Consider the following 22223-nt stretch of genomic DNA (forward strand, 5'->3'; position numbering starts at 1 on the left):
TGAAGAAGGGCCACAACCTGAAACGTCACATGTTCCTTCGCTCCAGAGATGCGACCTGTCCCGCTGAGTTACTCCAGCATTTTGTATCTATCTTTGGTTTAAACCAGCATCTGCAGTTCCTTCCTACACAAGACAAAGTCTTTAGTGCTACCAAGGCAGTTAATAGTTCAGAGTTTAGTTGCTGTTCGTAGTGTTTTATAGCCTGAAGATTGTGGGAATAAGCTGTTCCTGAGCCTGGTCATTACAGTTTTCCAACTTGTATACCTTCTTCCCAATGGCAGGAGTGAAACAAGAGTGTGACAAAGGTGGGATTTGTCATTCATGATGTCGGCTACCCTTTAGAGTCAGCGACTCCTACAGGTCCCTTGAATGGTGGGGAGGTCAGTGCCCTTGATGAATGGGGCCGTGTTCACCATTTGTAATTTCCTTCATTCCTGGGCATTCATGTTGCCATGTCAGGATGTGATGCAATCAGTCAATATGCTGTCAACTGTCCACCTGTATAGGTCCAAAAGGGGCTGTCCCACTTGGGCGACCTAACTGGCGAGTTTAGAAGAGTCTGAAAAAATGACATGTTGAAGACCTCCTTCGTCTATGTAGAAGACCTCCTTCGACTATGTTGAAGACTAGCTTCGACTAGCTATGACTAGCTTCGGGAAAATTGGACACCGAATAGTGGAGAGTGAAGACAACCTCCTTCGACCTCCCTTCGACTATGATGAAGACAATCCACGATTACCTTCGACTACCCTCGATTACCTACGACTGTGGACATCCAGACCAGACCACCCCACACATCGTGAATGTCTGCCCACTGAGGATTGAGAGACTAAACCAGTTGTGGTCTCACTAGGGCTCTGTACAACTGCAGAAGGACCTCTTTATGTAGGTATGTTGCAAAACCTACCTGAATCATCGTTGAGAATCTGCCCCAGGCCGTGTGCGCGATTTTGGCGCTGTTTAGAGGGGGCGGGTTTAAAACGCGATTTTTAGTAGGCTGTTGCAATCGAAGATGTTCAGCCTAGTAAATCATTAACAAAAAATCGCTGAAAGACCCCGTCGCAAAAGGTATTATTAGTTTTTATGGCCTTGTATAATAGTTATAGTAGTTTAAAAATCACTCTCTAAACCCGCGACGTCTCGCAGCCCCAGGGTTTTATAAAGCAAACAATTAAAGGTATGTACCTTATTTTCACATTAAAAGGGGCTTCTTAAGAACCCTGTATATAAAGTTTTCTATAGCGAGTAGCTCATTTTGGGCTCTTTATATCCCGCAGTATTTTTCTGGGCATTTGAGGGCACAAATCCAGCGCAATGTGAACGTTCTAAACCAGCGCGTTCACAGGAACCCACTAGAAAGCCGATTTAAATGGACTTTAATTTACAGCAATTGAACACTAAATTCCTTCCATTTGGCCTATAAATTGATGTAAATGAGATTTAAAAATCATGTTTTATTGTGAATTATTTGTGAATATTTATTTGGACACTTAGGCTATTTAAAAATGTTAATCATTTATTAAGAAATGGATAGATGTTTAGATCTAGTAATTGAAGTTTGAAATTAGCTACAATTGGGTAACTAACTAATTATATGCTTTAATTTCAGGTCATCCAAGTAAGATTATTTTATATTTGTTTCAGAATGGTTCAATCTATGATAACTGAAAATTTCATTCAGTTCTCTTAATTTTTAAGAAGGTTATGGCTTTTGACTGTCCATGATCACAGCTTTTTTGTTATGTCCATAGAAAATCAATAGGGAACAAGATGCTAATTTCCAAGTATCAAAATGGCCATAACTTTTTTATTACTTGAGATATGAAAGTAAATTAGGTGTCAAATTAAACTTATTTTTATGCTTTATCAGATGGGATAAATTGCATACTTGATTTTTTAAATCTCAAAATTTTGTAACATTGCTACTTTATGCTCCTACACTCGACTCCTCTTGTTATAAAGGCCAACATGCCATTTTAAACCTGACTTGGAAATTGTTTCATGTTATTTAATTGGTGTTAAAGGGCACCTGCCAAGCTTCACAGAGAGTACTTCACTCATAGGCTGGTGTGCAAGGCCCCATCGGATGCCAGCCTGCGTGTGTGGAGCAGACCAGCAAACAGCGTAGAACGGCATGTTCGACTGTGCTGTCCTCCACCCCCACCCCCCTCATGGCCCTCGACAGCAGCACATCGAACTGGCTACAGCGCCTGGAGGCCGTTACATAACCTCTGCTGCCTCAAACACAAGAAGAAGGTGTGAAAGGAACACTGGGCATCATCCTCTTACTATTTGTAAAAGTAGTTCTAAAAATAGAACTTCAATTTATAGGTTCGCAGTACCTATGTGTAACACTGTGCTGAAAATTACATCTCACTTTCAATGCAGTATTCCCTGTTCATTTGTCCTCGCATTTCTCACCATGAAGCACAACTGGCTCTATCTCGCAATCATCTCTGAAAAGGGTCTATTGGAAAGAGATGTGGCAATGCCAGCACAGTCTGTGCAGGAACATTGGTCAGGGGGTGGAACATTGGTCGAGCCAGCACCGCCATTCAATGTCATCATGGCTGATCATCCACAATCAGTACCCCGATATCTTTAAGAGCCCTATCTAGCTCTCTCATGAAAGTATCCAGAGAACCAACCTCCACCACCATCTGAGGCAGAGAATTCCACACACTCACAACTGTCTGTGTGAAAAAGTGTTTCCTCATCTCCGTTCTAAATGGCTTACCCCTTATTCTTAAACGGTGGCCCCTGGTTCTGGATACCCCCAACATTGGGAACATGTTTCCTGCCTCTGGCGTGTCAAAACCCTTAATACTCTTATATGTTTCAATAAGATCTCCTCTCATCCTTCTAACTTCCAGAGTGTACAAGCCCAGCCGCTCCATTCTCTCAGCATTCTTTCACCTGACTCTCAGTCTGAAGAAGGGTCTGGAGCCAAAACGTCACCCATGCCTTCTCTCCAGTGATGCTTTCTGACCCGCTGAGCTACTCCAGCTTTTTGGGTCTGTCTTCGGTTTAAACCAGCCTCTGAAGTTCCTTCCGACACACTTCTCGTTTTTGAATGTTCGGTTTCTGATTGATCAGAAGTGAATGAAGACAGCAAGACAGAGTTTGAACTGTCAGATGTCGGATAAATGTTCCCAATGTTGTTGCGAGTCCAGAACCAGGGACCACAGTCTCTGAATAAAGGGGAGGCCATTTAAGACTGAGGTGAGAAAATACTTTTTCACCCAGAGAGTTGTGAATTTGTGAAATTCCCTGCCACAGAGGGCAGTGGAGGCCAAATCACTGGATGGATTTAAGAGAGAGTTAGATAGAGCTCTAGTGGCTAGTGGAATCAAGGGATATGGGTAGAAGGCAGACACGGGTTATTGATTGGGGACGACCAGCCATGATCACAATGAATAGCGGCCAAATGGCCTCCTGCACCTATTTTCTATGTTTCTATGTGTCTAACATTGCTGGAAATCCACTTTCCTGCCACATTTCCCCTGACTTACCTTCATTTAATCAGGAGAACATCCTATTCATGGCTTTAACTCTTATTCTACACAGTATGGACATATTTATCGTTGAAGCTGCTAAACCTTGTGGATCTCTTCTTTCTTCATTCTTAACTGTTTCTTCACAGCATTTGTCATCCGTTATTCTTTTCCGATGAAAGAAACAATCATTGAAATGTCAACCAATAAAAATGCAAATAACATTCTGAACAGAATGCCAATAAAGATAAAACAAGGCAACTGCTTAATTCCCAGTGGTTACCATAGTAATTCATTTTCAGCATTTAAATTGGAAAGGATGTGATATTTTATCATTAAACCACAGAGGTAAATAAGATGATGGTACTTGTTAAGGTTTTTTTTTAATTTTATTAAATGAAAATGATTTCAGTGTAAATAATTGAAGGTAGACACAAGTGCTGAAGAAATTCAGCGGGTGCAGCACCATCTATGGAGCAAAGGAAATAGGCAACATTTCGGGCCAAAACCCTTCTTCAGACTGATGTAGGGTGGGGAGAAGAAAGGAGAAAAGAAGAGGAGGAGCCCGAGAGTTGAGGTAGAGCTGAGAAGGGGAGGAGGTGAGGAGGCAGCAAACACTACTGGAAATTGGAGAAATTTATGCCACTAGGGTGCAAATTGCCCAAGCGGAATATGAGGTGCTGCTCCTCCAATTTCTGGTGGTGCTCACTCTGGCCGTGGAGGAGGCCCAGGACAGAAAGGTCAGATTTGGAATGGGAAGGGGAGTTGAAGTGCTGAGCCACCGGGAGATCAGGGTAGTTATTGCAAACCGAGCGGAGGTGTTGGGCGAAACGATCGCCAAGCCCACGCTTGGTCTCACCGATGTAGATCAGCTGACATCTAGAGCAGCGGATGCAATAGATGAGGTTGGATGAGGTGCAGGTGAACCTCTGTCGCACCTGGAACGACTGCTTGGGTCCTTGAATGGAGTCGAGGGGGAGGTAAAGCGACAAGTGTAGCATCTCTTGCGGTTGCAAGGGAAAGTGCCCGGGGAGAGGGTGGTGCGGGAGGGAAGGGAAGAATTCACAATCAGTTTTATCATGTTTTAAAGTTTGTTTTAATGTTCCTTTGTGTGTTTTGTGTGGGGGGTGGTGTGGGGGGGTAAGGGGAAAACTGCTTCAGTCGCCTCCTCCACAGAGAGGCGACTTTTTCCAGGTCGCCTCCCCCATGGCCTAACAACGAGGATCGGCGCGGCCTTTTCCGGAGACGCGCCCGGGGCTTCAGCGGCGGGCGCAGCGTGGACTCTCGGCGTGGAGCGGGCGAGCCCTCGCTGGGGCTCGCTGGAGGGGAGTGCTCCGTTTCGCTGGCCCGCGGCAGCCGGCAGCCTGAAGCCGCGGTCTGCAGAGCTCCAAATGGTGCAGCGTCCGCAGCCCGGGATCCCTCGTGGGGGACCCGGGGGAAGAAGAAGCCATCACGGCCGGCCCGCGGCCAACTTCTACCGCGGGTGCGGCATGGACTTACCATCACCCCTGGAGGGGAGCTTCGACCATCGGCCCTGAAGTCTGCGGTGCTTCTGTCTGCGGCGCGGCGGGAACCTTAAACCTTCGACCGCCGGCCTGCGGCCTACACCAGCCTGAAGCCGCGGTCTCCGGTGGGGAAGAGCCGATCCTGGACTTACCTTGACTTTGACTTTGTCCCTTACCATCTGGACGCCCACAGCAACGGCTGCGGAGAGTGGAGGTCCCGGCCACGGGGTAAATGGAGGAGGACTGGCCAAGTTCTGTGCCTTCTACCACAGTGATGAATGCTGTGGTGGATGTTTGTGGTACATTTTTATTGTGGTTGTGTGTTCTTTATTATTGTACCGCTGCTGACAACCCAAAATTCCAACAACCCTGGTTATGTGGCAAATAAATTCAAATTCAAATTCAAAATTCAAATTCAAATTGACCAGGGAGTTCGGGAGGGAGCGGTCTTTGCGGAAAGCAGATGGGGGGGAGATGGGAAGATGTGGCGAGTGGTGGGGTCACGTTGGAGGTGGCGAAAAAGACGGGGGACTATTTGTTGTATGTGACGGCTAGTGGGGTGAAAGGTGAGGACTAGGGGACTCTGCCCTTGTTACGAGTGGGGGGATGGGGAGAGAGCAGTGTTATGGGGTAATGAAGAGACCCTCGTGCGAGCCTCGTCTATAGTTGGGGAAGGGAACCCCTGTTCCCCAAAGAATGAGGACATTTCCGATGCACTTTCCCTTGCAACCGCAAGAGGTGCTACACTTGTCGCTTTACATCCCACCTCGACTCCATTCAAGGACTCAAGCAGTCGTTCCAGGTGCGACAGAGGTTCACCTGCATCTCCTCCAACCTCGTCTATTGCATCCGCTGCTCTAGATGTCAGCTGATCTACATCAGTGAGACCAAGTGTAGGCTTGGCGATCGTTTCACCGAACACCTCTGCTCGGTCCGCATTAACCAACCTGATCTTCCTGTGGCTCAGTACTTCAACTCCCCCTCTCATTCCGAATCCGACCTTTCTGTCCTGGGCCTCCTCCATGGCCAGAGTGAGCACCACCAGAAATTGGAGGAGCAGCACCTCATATTCCACTTGGGCTGTCTGCACCCTTGCAGCATAAACATTGACCTCCAATTTCCGGTAGCCCTTGCTGTCTCCTTCCCTTCTCAGCTCTCCCTCAGCTCTTTGGCTCCTCCTCTACCTTACACCTTTCTTCTCCAGACCGCCCCCCCCCCCACCCTACATCTGTCTGAAGAAGTGTTTTGGCCCGAAGCGTTGCCTATTTCCTTCGCTCCATAGATGCTGCTGCACCCGCTGAGTTTCTCCAGCACTTTTGTCTACCTTTGATTTTCCAGCATCTGCAGTTCCTTCTGAACAACTCAGTGTACATAATTCACACTTCTAACTGAAATCTAATCAATATAATTCAATAAATGTTCACAGTTGCAGCAAAATAAATGTAGCATGAAACAAGTAACTGAAGCCACAATACCCCGTACTGCCCTTTGGACCTGGTGTGGCAGCCAGGCAGGACATAATTGAACATTGCTGGAAATCCGCTTCCCTGCCATATTTCTTTAGCCCTGAATGCCCTGTAGTCTAATCCTCCATCTCAAGTCCTGAACATACTTAATGATCATGCTTCTGGAGATTGTAGGGGGGGGGGGGGGGGGGGAGTCAATAGTGGAGAGTTTGGACTATGAGATTGAGTGGGCTACATCTACAATTAGCACGGTGGTGCAGCGGTAGATTTGCTGCCTTACAGTGCGTGCAGTGCGGGAAACCCCGACGATGGGTGCTGCCTGTACAGACCTGCATTTGGTTTTCTCCGAGATCTTCGGTTTCCTCCGAAGGCATACAGGTTTGTAGGTTAATTGGTTTGGTAAATGTAAAAATTGTCCCTAGTGTGTGTAGTGTTAATGTACGGGGATCGCTGGTCGGCTCGGACCAGGAGGGCCGATGGGCCTGTTTCTGTGCTGTATCTCTAAACTAAACTAAACTTAATCTTCAAATTCTTGTCTTGGGCAAAGTTGTTCCCAAACCAAACTGTGGTGTACACGACCGTATCCTTTCCATGGTACTTATGTTGAAGTTTGTAAGAATTCAGATTCAGATTCAATTTTAATTGTCATTGTCAGTGTACAGTACAGAGACAATGAAATGCATTTAGCATCTCCCTTGAAGAGCGACATAGCAAACGATTTGAATTAAAAAAAATAATGTGTCTTATTAAATATTATAATCATTGGAGACCTACCAAATTTTCTCAGCATTGGTGTCCTTCCTTTAATGTCACTTCAATGTGGTTGGACAATGTTAGATCATTAGTAATATTTACGTCAAGGAGCTTGAAGCTCTCAACCATTTCCATTGATGGTGATTAGGGCATGCAATCAACCACCATCCCTGATGTTGATAACTAGGTCCTTTGTCTTGCTGACGTTGAGAGAGTGGTTGTTGGCCTGAAATCATGTTATAAATTCTATATCTCCTTCCTGTGCTCTGTCTCATCATTATTCGTCATCTGGCCCACCACAGTGGTGTCACCTGCCAGCTTCTCAATGGAGATGTAGCTGAATTTGGCTACACATGTGTGAATGTAGCAATGGAATGAGAACATATCCATGTCGGGGCACTGGTTTTTGATAGTTGTGGTAGAGGTGATATTGTCACCTCCTCCCTGATTGTGGTCCATGTGTCAGTAAGTCGAGGATCCAGTGGCAGAGATGGATGCTGTCTCCTCAGTCCAGGATTTTCCAGATGAGTTTGGATGGGATACTGGCGTTGAAGACGGAACTATATTCAAGAAATAGGAGTCTGGAATGGAATGGAATACTTTATTGTCCTATGTGACAGGGCACAGTGAGATTCTTTGCTTGCATACATACCCAATGTATACAAATCGTGGCCACCTACGGCGCTGACAACGTTACAAAGTACACGTGCTCCTCCTTTGTTTTTCTCCCCCACAGCGGTTCCCCCACGGCGGATCCTCCGTTGTTCTTTCCCCCCCCCCCCCCCATGGTGGTTCCCATACACTTTCATCGACCGCTGACCGCAGGTCGACCCGCCACCTCTGTAATCCAACACTGAAATCCTCTCTTGAAAGTATCCAGAGAACCAGCCTCCACCACCCTCTGAGGCAGAGAATTCCACAGACTCACAACTCTGTGTGAAAAAGTGTTTCCTCATCTCTGTTCTAAATGGCTTACGCCTTATTCCTAAACTGGCCCCTGGTTCTGGACTCACCCAACATCGGGAACATGTTTCCTGCCTCTAGCGTGTCCAAACCCTTAATAATCTTATATGTTTCAATAAGATCCCATTTCATCCTTCTAAATTCCAGAGTATACAAGCCCAGCTGCTCCATTCTCTCAGCATATGACAGTCCCCAGGAGTTAACCTGGTGAACCTACGCAGCACTGCCTCAATAGCAAGAATGTCCTTCCTCAAATTTGGAGACCAAAACTGCACACAATAATCCAGATGTGGTCTCACTAGGGCCCTGTACAACTGCAGAAGGACCTCTTTGCTCCTATACTCCACTCCTCTTGTTATGAAGGCTAACATGCCAAAACTACACACAATACTCCAGGTGTGGTCTCACTAGGGCCCTGTACAACTGCAGAAGGACCTCTTTGCCCCGATACTCAACTCCTCTTGTAATGAATGAACACATGTCCGTGGATGGCGGGCTACATCTATCACGTGTACACATGTATCCCGCCCCTTCGAGGATGCCACTCACACTCACTCATCCCTGGCCTATTGACAACCCCGATCCCGACCACAGATGATAGAGTGGATCTTTGATCCCGACAGTCAAGCTCAGACACAGAAGGTGCACGGCCATGCCGGCGACTTTGCGCAGGATGCGGTACAGCCAGAGTTCGGCGCTGCTCGGCGACTCCGCCATTGCGGCCTCCAGCACAGGCCTCCTTGCGTCACCGCGCCTGGGCGCCGCCACCTTAGGCCCGGGAGGTACCGGAGATGACGGAAATCTGCAGGCCGGATAATTCCAGGTTAGGGCCGCATTGGGCCATCGGTTGCCGAGCCCTGAACTAAAGTGACTTCACATCGTACTAGAACTTCTCTGCATGTCTGGCATTTTGAGGACAGTTCAGAGAATTTCATTCGACCAAAAGAAAATCATGATCTTGATCTTTAGAAGTCCCATTAAATCATTTAAATGTTGTCTAAATTATGCTTGAGGAAGTTTTAAAATTTAAATTGCATGTTTCCATTTATTGTTAGATTCACAAAGTCTGAAGAATAGTCTCGACCAGAAACGTCACCCATTCCTTCTGACCCGCTGAGTTACTCCAGCACTTTGTACCTGTCCACATTCTCCAGAGATGCTGCCTGACCCGCTGAGTTAGTCCGCGCCGACCAGCGATCACCCGTTCACACACCAGTTTAGTTTAGAGATACAGTGCGGAAACAGGCCATTCGGCCCACCGAGTCCCTGCTGACCAACGATCCCCGCACACTAACACTATCCTACACACACACAAGGGACAATTTACAATTTTTACCGAAGCTAATTGACCTACAAACCTGTACGTCTTTGTAGTGTGGGAGGAAACAGGAGCACCCGGAGAAAACGCACTTAGGTCACGGGGAGAACGTGCGAACTCCGTACAGACAGCACCCGTATTCAGGATGGAACCTGGGTCTCTGGCGCTGTGAGGCAGCAACTCTACCGCTGCACCACCGTGATCATCCAAGTTGGGAGGGAGCTGGAATGGGCCACAGGGAGAACGTGCAAACTCCACAAAGACACACTGCAGATGTACAAGTGCTCCGAGATACCTCTGGTCTACGCCTCCTTTGGGGAACTGTTTACCTGCGCCTCTTTGCTCTAGAAAACTCCCCAGCAACCTGTCCTCAAACAGACTTCATGTTTTTATTGGGTAGGAACCAAAGTTCAGAACCACGGTTCTCCACTCAGGGGAAGATAGAGGGCGAAGCACAGGTGAGGGCAAAGAAGGTCGAGGAAGTGAATGGGGACTAAAAGAAAATGGCGGCGCCCTGCCGAGGGACATAGATCTCTTAAAAGGTTAAATGCGCAAAAATCTTCATAATAAAGACTTTAAAACGTGGAGGGAGGGTGAAGCACGAAATATGTTTGTTAGTGGGACAGGTTTTTGGGAGCTGGGGCAGAGAATAAGGAATTGAGAGAGAAATATTTGTGAATTCGGTAAAATTTCACTTATTTTGTTATAATTGTCTCATTTTGCTTATTTTAGGTTAATATCAATATAATGCCACGACGTACAACGAGGTACAGTGAAAAGCTTTATTGTTGCGTGCTCTCCAGTCAGCGGGAAGACTGTACATGATTACAATCGATGTACAGTCCACAGTGTTCAGATACTGGATAAAGGGAATAACGTTTAGTGCGAGATAATGTCCAGTAAACTACTGTAAACTAAGGGGTTTCCTGTCGAACTACACCCCTCTCCCTCCCTCCCTCCCCCCCTCTCCCCCTCTCTCTCCTCCCTCTCTCCCTCCCCTCTCCTCCTCCTCTCATTCTCTCTCTTTCTCCCCCCCTCTCCCCCTCTCCCCCTCTCCCCCTCTCCCCCTCTCCCCTCTCCCCCCTCTCTCCCCCCTCTCCCTCTCTCTCTCTCTCTCTCTCTCTCCCTCTCCCTCTCTCTCTCCGATAAGTAATATTTTAGTTGAGTTTATTGTCTCATTTACGCCCGGACAAAACCCACGCAGGTCACGGGGAGAACATGCCAACTCCATACTGATAGCACCCGTAATCAGGATGGAACCCGGGTCAGCAACTCTACTGCTGCACCACCGTGAGCGCCTGAACTTGGCATAGAGTTTGGCACGGACATTGTAGAAAGAGAAACATAGACATTCGCCCCTTCGAGCCAGCACCCGCCATTCAATATGATGATCATCCAAAATCAGTACCCCGTTCCTGCTTTCTCCCCATATCCCTTGATTCCGTTAGCCCTAAGAGCTAAATCTAACTCTCTCTTGAAAACATCCAGTGAATTGGCCTCCACTGCCTTCTGTGGCAGAGAATCCCACAGATACACAACTCTCTGGGTGGAAAAGTTTCTCCTCATCTCAGTCCGAAATGGCCGACCACTTATTCTTAAACTGTGTGTGGCCCCTGGTTCTGGACCCCCCCCACCCCCCAACATCGGGAACATGTTTCCTGCCTCTAGCGTGTCCAAACCCTTAATAATCCTATATGTTTCAATAAGATACCCTCTCACCCTTCTAAATTCCAGAGTATACAAGCCCAGCCGTTCCATTCTCTCAGCATATGACGGTCCCGCCATCCCGGGAATTAACCTGGTGAACCTACGCTGGGCTCCCTCAATAGCAAGAATGTCCTTCCTCAAATTTGGAGACTAAAACTGCACACAATACTCCAGGTGTGGTCTCACTAGGGCCCTGTACAACTGCAGAAGGACTAAAACTGCACTCAATGTGTGTGGAAGGGGCCATTTCCTGTGCTGAACTGATGTAAGTTGGTGGCTTTTCCCGCCCTTCTCTCTCTTCAGAAGCTGCTCGCAGCATGAAAACTTTGCTCTCACATTGTCTTCACCGCTCTGTTTTCGAGATGTTCCACGTCAGGTTCATCCTGACCGTCTCCAGATGTCACAAGACTGCCTCAATGCCGAGGAGATTGTCGTTTATGAGTGCTGGTGTCTTGCAGGTGAGTCTTGTCATCTGCTGGGCCTCAGAGTCAAACAGTCGTAGCCCTGGGAAGATTGTGTGAGCCGGGACCAATGTGTGATTTTGATCCTCACCTTCTCTTCCCTCTTGGTCCCGTATCTGAGGAAGGATGTGCCAGCTCTGGAGAGGGTCCAGAGGAGGTTTACAAGAACCATCCCAGCAATGAGTGGGTTAACGTACGATGAGCGTTTTTCGGCACTGGGCCTGTACTTGCTGGAGTTTAGAAGAACGAGGATGGGGGAACCTCATTGAAACTTCACCAAATAGTGAAAGGCCTGGATAGAGTGGATGTGGAGAGGATGTTTCCACTAGTGGGAGAGTGTAGGACCAGAGGCCACAGCCTCAGAATTAAAGGACGTTCCTTTAGGAAGATGAGGAGGAATTTCTTTAGCCAGAGGGTGGTGAATCTGTGGGAATCGTTGCCACAGACAGCGGTGGAGGCCACAAGTCAGTGGATATATTTAAGGCAGAGATAGATAGATTGTTGATGAGTGCGGGTGTCAGAGGTTATGGGGAGAAGCAGGAGAATGGGGTTAGGAGGGAGAGATAGATCAGCCGTGATTGTTTAAGGTGTTGGTGAGACTGCATTTAGAGTATTGTGTTTAGTTCTGGGTACCGTGTTACAGGAAAGATGTCGTCAAGCTGGAAAGGGCATGGAGAAGATTTACGAGGATGTTGCCGGGACTCGAGGGGCCACAGGGAGAGGTTGGGGCAGGCTGGGACTCTATTCCTTGGAGCGCAGGAGGATGAAGGCTGATCTTATAGAGGTGTACAAAATCACCAGAGGAATAGATCGGGTAGACGCTTAGAGTCTCTTGCCCAGAGTAGGGGAATCGAGGACCAGAGGACACTGGTTTAAGGTGAGATAGGGGGGGAAAGATTTAATAGGAACCTGAGGCACAACGTTTCCACACAGATGGTGGTGGGTGTATGGAACGAGCTGCTGGAGGAGGTAGTTGAGGCAGGGACTATCACAACACTTGGAAAAATTGGTGCAGGAGTAGGCCATTCGGCCCTTGAAGCCAGCACCGCCATTCAATATGATCATGGCTGATCATTCACAATCAGTACCCCATTCCTGCCTTCTCCCCATATCCCTTGATTCCGTTACCCCTAAGAGCTAAATCTAACTCTCTTGAAAACATCCAGTGAATTGGCCTCCACTGCCTTCTGTGGCAGATAATCCCACAGATACACAACCCTCTGGGTGGAAAAGTTTCTCCTCATCTCAGTCCGAAATGGTCGACCACTTATTCTCAAACTGTGACCCCTGGTTCTTGACTCCCCCAACATCGGGAACATTTTTCATGCATCTATCCTGACCAGTCCACTAAGCATTTTAGATGTTTCAATAAGATCCCATCCTTCTAAATTCCAGAGTATACAAGCCCAGCCGCTCCATTCTCTCAGCAGATGACAGTCCCGCCATCCCGGGAATTAACCTGGTGAACCTACGCTGGGCTCCCTCAATAGCAAGAATATCCTTCCTCAAATTTGGGGACCAAAATTGTGCACAATACTCCAGATGTGGTCTCACCAGTGCCCTGTACAACTGCAGAAGGACCTCTGCACCTATACTTAACTCCTCTTGTTATGAAGGCCAACATGCCAAAACTGCACACAATACTCCAGGTGTGGTCTCACTAGGGCCCTGTCCAACTGCAGAAGGACCTCTTTGCTCCTATACTCAACTCCTCTTGTTATGAGGGCCAACATGCCAAAACTGCACACAATACTCCAGGTGTGGTCTCACTAGGGCCCTGTACAACTGCAGAAGGACCTCTTTGCTCCTATACTCAACTCCTCTTGTTATGAATCTTTCTTTATTGCCTGCTGTACCTGCATGATTACTTTCAGGGCAACATACGGACTTTCTCTACCCCTGGGGACCGAGGCAAGGACTCTTCAGAAGTTATGAGGGGTAATGAGGGGAAGGGTCGCGGCCAAGACGTACGTTCTCCCGAGGATTTGTTTGAAGGTGTCGCTGTCCCACGGAGAGACAAGGAAACCTTCCAGAGGGTGTTGTCAACCTACTGCGGCCGTGAGCCCCGGCGCAGGAACCACGTGGACTTCATCTACGCAGCCCTGCGCAAGATGCCGGAGTTTAGCGTGGAGAGGGATGTGTCCGTCTACAACCGGCTGCTGGAAGTCTTCCCCAAGGAAGTCTTCGTGCCCCGGAACTTCATCCAGAGGATGTTCAACCACTTCCCAAGGCAGCAGGAATGTGCCGTGCAGGTCCTGGAGCAGATGGAAGCATACGGTAGGTCCCACCGCCGCCTACCACCCATCCCGACCGTCAGCTGGGAGAGAGGACCTCTGGAACCCAATCCCAACCATCTCCAGTGAGAATGGTTCCACCACAAACTATCTCACATTCTTCAACGAGAATGGTCCCACCAAAACTGTCTCACCTTCTCCAGATAGAATGGGTTCCACCACAAACTATCTCACCTTCTCCAGCGAGAATGGTCCCACCACAAACTATCTCACCTTCTCCAAAGAGAATGGTCCCACCACAAACTATCTCACATTCTCCAACGAGAATGGTCCCACCACAAACTATCCCACCTTCTCCAAAGAGAATGATCCCACCACAAACTATCTCACTGTCTCCAGATAGAATGGTCCCACTGTGAAAGTTCGTTCCTTAAAAAGCAGATAGCAACAACCGTTGAAGGTAGACCACGGCAATCTTTAATTGATTCATCAGACGGGAGTGGCAAGATCTACAATGAGCACAAATGTTGCTCAGTGCTTCTTGGGCTCCCACTCTCAGAACAAAGGAAAGTTAGCGCAATGATACATTTTTCTTATCAGTAAAACACTCCTACCAAGTCTGAATATGGCATGACTGAAAGATTCTGCAGCCTTTCAGAATATAGGAAAAGCTGAGTCCAAATCAAGCTCATCCAATAACAAGCTATTACTTATCTCTGGAGCGTCAGCTATTTTTTTCAATCTTGGCTTCTTTATGGCCTTGAAAGAAGCACATGTTATTACGCAGGTTTCCATCTTAATGTCTTTATTGAAAAGACAACCTGTCCTCCATATTGTGTTCCATATAATTTGCTAAGTCATTCAGACTTGGCACTGAGCCATTCTTTTGTTCTGCTGGACCGTGCTTTTGTAGAAAAACGACTACATTTTAGATTTGACTATTAGATCTTTCAGCACCGCAAACTATCTCACCTCCTCCAGATAGATTGGTTCCTCCACAAACTACCTCACCCATCCCCAAGGAGGAAGGTCCCACTCCACTTCCGCAGAGACCGCTCCCTCCGTAACTCCCTGGTCAATTTATCCCTTCCCATCCAAACCACCCCTTCTCTGGCACTTTCCCTTTCAACCACACAAAATAGTCTGGAATTCTCTGCCTCATAGGCCAGTGGAGGCCGGTTCTCTGGATACTTTCAAAAGAGAGCTAGATAGGGCTCTTAAAGGTAGCGGAGTCAGGGGATATGTAGAGAAGGCTGGAACGGGGTACTGATTGTGGATGATCAGCCATGATCACATTGAAGGGCCGAATGGCCTGCACCTATTGCCTAATGTCTATTGAAATGCTACACTTGTCACTTTACCCACCCCCCTTGACTCCATCCAAGGACCCAAGCAGTCTTTCCAGGTGTGGCAGAGGTTCACCTGCACCTTCTCCAACCTCATCTAATGCATTCGCTGCTCTAGGTGTCAGCTGCTCTACATCGGTGAGACCAAGCGCAGGCTTGGCGATCACTTCGCCCAACACCTCCGCTCGGTTCGCAATAACTAACCTGATCTCCCGGTGGCTCAGCACTTCAACTCCCCCTCCCATTCCCAATCCGACCTTTCTGTCCTGGGCCTCCTCCATTGTCAGAGTGAGTCCCACCGCAAATTGGAGGAGCAGCACCTCATATTTCGCTTGGGCAGTTTGCACCCCAGCGGTATGAACATTGACTTCTCTAATTTCAGGTAGTCCCTACTTTCCCCTCTCCTTTCCAGCCCTCCCACAGCCCACTGTCTCCGCCTCTTCCTTTCTTCTTCCCGGCCCCCCCCCCCCCCTCAGACATCAGCCTGAAGAAGGGTCTTGACCCGAAACGTCACCTATTCCTTTACTCCGTACATGCTGCCTCACCCGCTGAGTTTCTCCAGCATTTTTGTCTACCTTCTAAACCATCTCCAGTAACAATAGTTCCACCATAAACAATCTCACCTTCTCCAGATAGACAATAGACAACTTGGAGATGGGTGAGATACTTTCTGGTGGAATCAATCTCTCTGGAGATGACAATAGACAACAGACAATAGGTGCAGGACTAGGCCATTCGGCCCTTCGAGCCAGCACCACCATTCAATGTGATCATGGCTGATCATCCACAATCAGGACCCCATTCCTGCCTTCTCCCCATATCCCCTGACTCCGCTATCTTTAAGAGATCTATCTAACTCTCTCTTGAAAGTATCCAGAGAACCGGTCTCTGTCGCCCTCTGAGGCAGAGAATTCCACAGACTCACAACTCTCTGGGTGAAAAAGTGTTTCCTCGTCTCCGTTCTAAATGGCTTACCCCTTATTCTTAAACTGTGGCCCCTGGTTCTGGACTCCCCCAACATCAAGAACATGTTTCCTGCCTCTAGCGTGTCCAAACCCTTAATAATCGTGTATGTTTCAATGAGATTCCCTCTCATCCTTCTAAACTGCAGAGTGTACAAGCCCAGCCGCTCTATTCTCTCAGTAAATGACAGTCCCGCCATCCCGGGAATTAACCTGGTGAACTTACGCTGCACTCCCTCAATAGCAAGAATGTCCTTCCTCACATTAGGGGACCAAAACTGCACACAATACTCCAGGTGTGGTCTCACTAGGACCCTGTACAACTGCAGAAGGACCTCTTTGCTCCTATACTCAACTATTCTTGTTATGAAGGCCAGCATGCCATTAGCTTTCTTTACTGCCTGCTGTACCTGCTCATTGACTGATGAACAAGGACCCCAAGATCCCGTTGTACTTCCCCTTGTCCCAACTTGGGAAAATAATCTAAAACTCTCTCTCCCCTAAAACTCTCCCCCTTAAAACTCTCTCCCCCTCTCTCTTCCCCTCTCTCTGCCCCGTCTTTCTCTCCCCCCCCTCTCTCCCTCTGCTCTAACACTCCCCTCTCTCACTGTTTTTCAGGGGTGTTGCCCAGCGTGGACACCAAGGTTTTACTGATCGAGATATTTGGAAATAAAAGCCATCCTCTACGGAAGTATCAGCGGATTCTTTACTGGTTCCCCCGGTTCTCCCACGCCAACCCCTTCCCGTTCCCCCGACCACTCCCAACACAACCTGTGGAGCTGGCGAAGATCGCTCTGCAGCGGACCCTGGGCTATCAGCAGGCAGAGATCACCGTGTATCAGGTACAGGGGAGAGGGGAGAGATAGAGAGGAGGGAGCAGGAGAGAGAGGAGAGGGAGAGGGGAGAGATAGAGAGAGAGCGAGGGAGAGAGAGGGAGAGCGGGGAGAGAAGAGGGAGAGAGAGAGAGGGGAGAGTGGGAGAGAGAAGGGAGGGGAGAGAGAGAGAGAGAGAGAGAGAGGGGAGAGATAGAGTGGTGAGAGATAGAGGGGGGAGAGAGGGGGATAGAGAGAGCGGGGGGAGAGAGGGAGGGGAGAGCGGGGAGAGAGGGGAGGGAGAGAGGGGAGAGAGAGAGAGGTGGGGAGAGAGAGAGGGAGAGAGAGAGGGGAGATAGAGAGTCGGGAGAGAGAGCGGGCAATGAGAGGGGGAAGAGAGAGGGGGGAGAGAGAGAAAAAGGGGGGGAGGGAGGACGGGGAGAGGGAGAGGATGGGAGAGAGGGAGAGAGGGAGAGAGGGAGAGAGGGAGAGGGGAGTTTTGAGTTTGAATTTATCTTAAGACTGTCCCTCTCTCCCCCACTGTCACTCTTCCTCCCCCTCTCTCTCTCCATCCCTAGCACCCAGAGGAAGTTGAGGATGAAAATGGACAGAAGATTCACATTCCCCATCTTGTAGGTGAGTTTAGTTTACAGATACAGCGCGGAAACAGGCCCTTCGGCCGAACGAGTCTGTGCCGACCAGCGATCGCCCATTCACACACTAGTTTAAGTAAGTAAGTAAGTTTATTGGCCAAGTATTCACATACAAGGAATTTGTCTTGGTGCTCCGCCCACAGGTAACCACATGACATACAGTGACAGTTATGAATGACTCAGAAAACACTAAACATTAATAATAATAAAACGATCATGATAAAACACCATTGATCAAGCATGTGAACCAACAAAATACCAGATCAAAGGGAGGCTACAGATTCTTGGCTGTTGAGTAGATCAACTACTCGTGGTTAAAAACTGTTTTTATGTCTGGCTGCGGCAGCTTTGACAGTCCAGAGTCGCCTTCCAGAAGGAAGTGATTCAAAGAGTTTGTGGCCAGGGTGAGAGGGGTCAGAGATGATCTTGCCCGCTCGCTTCCTGACCCTTGCAGTGTACAGTTCATTAATGGAGGGAAGGTTGCAGCCAATAACCTTCTCTGCTGATCGGACGATTCGCTGCAGCCTCCAGGTGTCGTGCTTGGTAGCTGAGCCAAACCAGACCATGATGGAGACTGTGAGAACAGACTCTACGATAGCTGTGTAGAATTGGACCATCATTGCCTGTGGCAGATTGTGCTTCCTCAGCTGCCGTAGGAAGTACATCCTCTGTTGTGCCTTTTTCAAGTCAAGTCAAGTCAAGTTTATTTGTCACATACACATACGAGATGTGCAGTGAAATGAAAGTGGCAATGCTCGCGGACTTTTGTGCAAAAGACAAACAACAAAACAACCAAACAAATTATACACACAATCATAACACACATATTATTTTACATAATAAATAATGGAAGGAAAAACGTTCTGTAGAGTTAGTCCCTGGTGAGATAGGCGTTTACAGTCCGAATTGCCTCTGGGAAGAAACTCCTTCTCAACCTCTCCGTTCTCACCGCATGGCAACGGAGGCGTTTACCTGACCGTAGCAGCTGGAACAGTCCGTTGCAGGGGTGGAAGGGGTCTCTCATGATTTTGTTTGCTCTGGAGTTGCACCTCCTGTTGTATAGTTCCTGCAGGGGGGTCAGTGAAGTTCCCATAGTGCGTTCGGCCGAACGCACTACTCTCTGCAGAGCCTTCTTGTCCTTGGCAGAGCAATTCCCAAAACAGATGGTAATGTTCCCGGACAAGATGCTTTCCACCGCCGCTGCGTAGAAGCACTGGAGGATCCTCGGAGACACTCTGAATTTCCTCAATTGCCTGAGGTGGTAAAGGCGCTGCCTTGCCTTACTCACGAGTGCTGAGGCGTGTGATGCCCATGTCATATCCTCAGAGATGTGGACTCCCAGATATTTAAAACAGTTCACCCTATCCACAAGATCCCCATTTATCCTCAATGGAGTATACGTCCTCGGATGATGTGCCCTCCTAAAGTCCATGATCAGCTCCTTCGTTTTTTTGATGTTCAAGAGGAGGCTGTTATCCTGGCACCAGAGTGCTAGATCAGCCACCTCCTCCCGGTAGGCCTTCTCATCGTTGTCTGACATCAGGCTTTTTGACTGTGGAGTCGATGGTGGCCCCCCATTTAAGGTCCTTGGAGATGATGGTTCCCAGGAACTTAAAAGACTCCACAGATGTGAATGTGGTGTTGTTGATGATGAGTGGGGTGAAGGGAGGGGGAGCTCTCCTAAAGTCTACAATCAATTCCACTGTCTTAAGAGCATTGAGCTCCAGGTTGTTGCTACGGCAACAGGACATCAGCTGTGACACTTCCTGTCTGTAGGCAGATTCCTCCCCATCCTGGATCAGTCCAATCAGGGTTGTGTTAGTTTAGAGATACAGCACGGAAACAGGCCCTTCAGCCCCTGCCTCAACTACCACCTCCGGCAACTCGTTCCATACACCCACCACCCTCCGTGTGGAATAGTCACCCGTCAAATTCCCTTTAAATCTTCCCCCCCTCTCTCTCACCTTAAACCCATGTCCTCTGGTCCTCGATTCCCCTACTCTGGGCAAGAGACTGTGTGTCTACCCGATCTATTCCTCTGGTGATTTTGTACACCTCTATAAGATCACCCCTCATCCTCCTGTGTTCCAAGGAATAGAGTCCTAGCCTGCCCCAACCTCTCCCTGTAGCTCAGGAGACCCGGCAACATCCTCGTAAATCTCCGCGCCCTTTCCAGCTCGACGACATCTTTCCTGTAACACGGCGCCCAGAACTGAACACAATACTCTAAATGCGGCCTCACCGACGTCTTGCACAACTGCAATGTGACCTCCCAACCTCTAGACTCAATACTCTGGCTGATGAAGGCCAAAGTGCCCAAATCCTTGTTGACCACCTTATCAACCTGCGACTCGACCTTCACGGAACCCAGGGCCGGATATACCTATAAGCTAGACAAGCTTAAGCTTAGGACCTCGAGGCCTAGGGGGCCTCCGGCCAAGGCAGGACACCTACCGTTCAACTCTGTGCGGGCCTCCCTCTCTATCTCTCTCTCTCTCCATCTCCTCCCGCTATCCATGTCCGGGCCGCCAGGCTCCGCTCGCTCCTCTTCTGCCGGCACGGCCGGTCGCCTTGCACATGCGCATTGCTGCGGCCTGCACGTCCTCCTCCCTGCACATGCGCACAACCACAGCCAGCACATCATCGGCCGTTCTGCGCATGCGCACTGCAACTGCAACTGGTCGGCGCTGGGCACTTTCTCCCTCGCTTTGAATTTGCCGCCATGGCTGTCCGGTCGCTGCCTCGCCGCCAGCGCTGAAAACCAACGTGGAGGGGGCCTCACAAGTGGAACAGCTTAGGGCCTCTCTTCATCTAAATCCGGCCCTGACAGAACCATACACCTGTACTCCTAGATCCCTCTGCTCTGCAAAACTACCCAGAGGCCTACCATGCACTGCCCTTGTTCGACGTCCCAAAATGCAACACGTCGCACTTCTGAAGGTAAACTTGTCTATGGTTTTTCCTTTCAAGGTATCCAGAACAATGAGCAAAAGACTCTTCTCAGTCACCATCACCCTGGGAAGCCTGTATATGTGGACGGGCCGTTTACCGTTTGGTTGGGACGAGTTTCCCTCGAGTATTTTGTTCTTCGAGGTGACCCGCCGAGCCCAGAGTCGGAGGTGAGAAGTGGGAGGAGAAAGGAGCAATCTTTAGTTGAGTCAGCCCCCAAGATACGGCGCGGAAACAGGCCCTTCGGCCCACTTAGTCCGTGCCGACCAGCGATCGCCCGTTCACACACTAGTTAGAGATACAGCGCGGAAGCAGGCCCTTCCCCACCGAGTCCGCGCCGACCAGCGACCGCCCTGGTCCCATGGTGACCTTTAACCCTTTGCCCCCCCTCTACTGGCCATCTTGGGTTTGGTAACCTTTGCACTCTAGTCGAGCCCTGTCCCGATTGGCTTGCTTTCCAGTGGTGACCTTCAACCTCTAGTCGCCTCTGCCCCCTCCGTGGCGACCTTTTACCTGTAGTTGACCCCCGGACCCCGCCGCCGACCTTCAACTCATTACCGCGCGCGTTCGGAACCCTCTAACCACCCCCCCCTGTGACCTCTGACCCAGGCAACCCGGAAGGTCGACCCAGAACGCAGCCTCTACTACCCGTTGGAGATGACCTTCGACCTGGAGCGCGACCTTGGGGAGGTCAACGAACCGGAGGTTGAGAAAGGTGACCTCTCTCTCTCTCTCTCTCTCTCTCTCTCTCTCTCTCTCTCTCTCCCTCTCTCTCTCTCCGCTGTATCTCATTCTGCTTCAGAATTGCACTTCTGAACAGGGATTTCGACCCCTCTAAAGGGCTAGCAAGAGGTCGTTTGGCCCTTTAACCATCATCTCTGGGAGAGGGTGGGGGGAGAGGGAGGAGAGCGGGGGGGGGGGGGGGGGGCGGTATTATTGTGTAGCTGTTCACTAATTTATATCTCTCTCCCCCCACTCTCTCTCCCCCTCTCTCTCTCTCCCCTCTCTCTCTCTCTCTCTCTCTCTCTCTCTATCTCTCTCTCTCTCCCCTCTCAACCCCCCTCTCTATCCCCCCCCTCTCCCCCTCCCCTCCTCTCTTCCCCTCCCCCCTCTCCCCCCCTTCTCCCCCTCACACCCCTCCCCCCCTTATCCCCCTCTCCCTCTCTCTCTCCTCCCCCTACCCTCTCCCCCCCCTCTCTCTCTCTCCCCCTACCTCTCTCCCCCTCTGTCTCCCCCTCTCTCTCCCCCCCTCTCCCCCCCTCTCTCCCTCCTCTCTCTCTCTCCCTCTCTCCCCCTCTCTTTCTCCCCCTCTCTCCCTCTCTCTCTCCCCTCTATCTCTGCCTCTCTCTCTCTCTCCCCCCTCTAGTTGTGGAGGGTCCCATCTTTGCGCTCTGCCACTCCCCCTCTCCCCTCCCCTCCTCTCTCTCCCCCTGGATCAGCGCCTTGCGGGAATCAAACCGGTCGCTCGAGGGATGCCCCGTTCTCTTCCGCCTCTCCAGGACCTCCAGCGAGCTGGCAGCAGGGGCAGTGGGGCAGGGGGAGGGGACGGGACAGCATCGAATGCACGACTGAAGGAGGGAGGGGAGAGAGGGAGGGGAGA

General features: G+C 49.6%; 1 protein-coding gene across 1 annotated transcript; it reads left to right on the top strand.

Moving 5' to 3' along the window:
• Nucleotides 1-9938: 9938 nt before the first annotated feature.
• ecsit (ECSIT signaling integrator) lies at nt 9939-22217 on the top strand. Its single transcript, XM_055644973.1, has 8 exons — nt 9939-10041; nt 11510-11664; nt 13542-13944; nt 16828-17051; nt 17600-17657; nt 20645-20793; nt 21233-21338; nt 21990-22217. The coding sequence occupies exons 2-8, from the start codon at nt 11524-11526 to the stop codon at nt 22193-22195; spliced, it is 1287 nt and encodes a 428-aa protein (XP_055500948.1). The 5' UTR covers nt 9939-10041; nt 11510-11523; the 3' UTR covers nt 22196-22217.
• Nucleotides 22218-22223: the final 6 nt, after the last annotated feature.

The sequence above is a fragment of the Leucoraja erinacea genome, chromosome 1, assembly GCF_028641065.1.
Source record: "Leucoraja erinacea ecotype New England chromosome 1, Leri_hhj_1, whole genome shotgun sequence".
NCBI lineage: Eukaryota > Metazoa > Chordata > Chondrichthyes > Rajiformes > Rajidae > Leucoraja > Leucoraja erinaceus.

Coding starts and splice junctions, on each gene's coding strand:
- ecsit (XM_055644973.1), top strand. CDS start 11,524: ATGAAAACTTTGCTCTCACATTGTCTTCACCGCTCTGTTTTCGAGATG. Junction 20,794..21,232: donor CGCCGAGCCCAGAGTCGGAG/GTGAGAAGTGGG, acceptor CCTCTGACCCAG/GCAACCCGGAAGGTCGACCC. Junction 21,339..21,989: donor CGAACCGGAGGTTGAGAAAG/GTGACCTCTCTC, acceptor TCCCCCCTCTAG/TTGTGGAGGGTCCCATCTTT.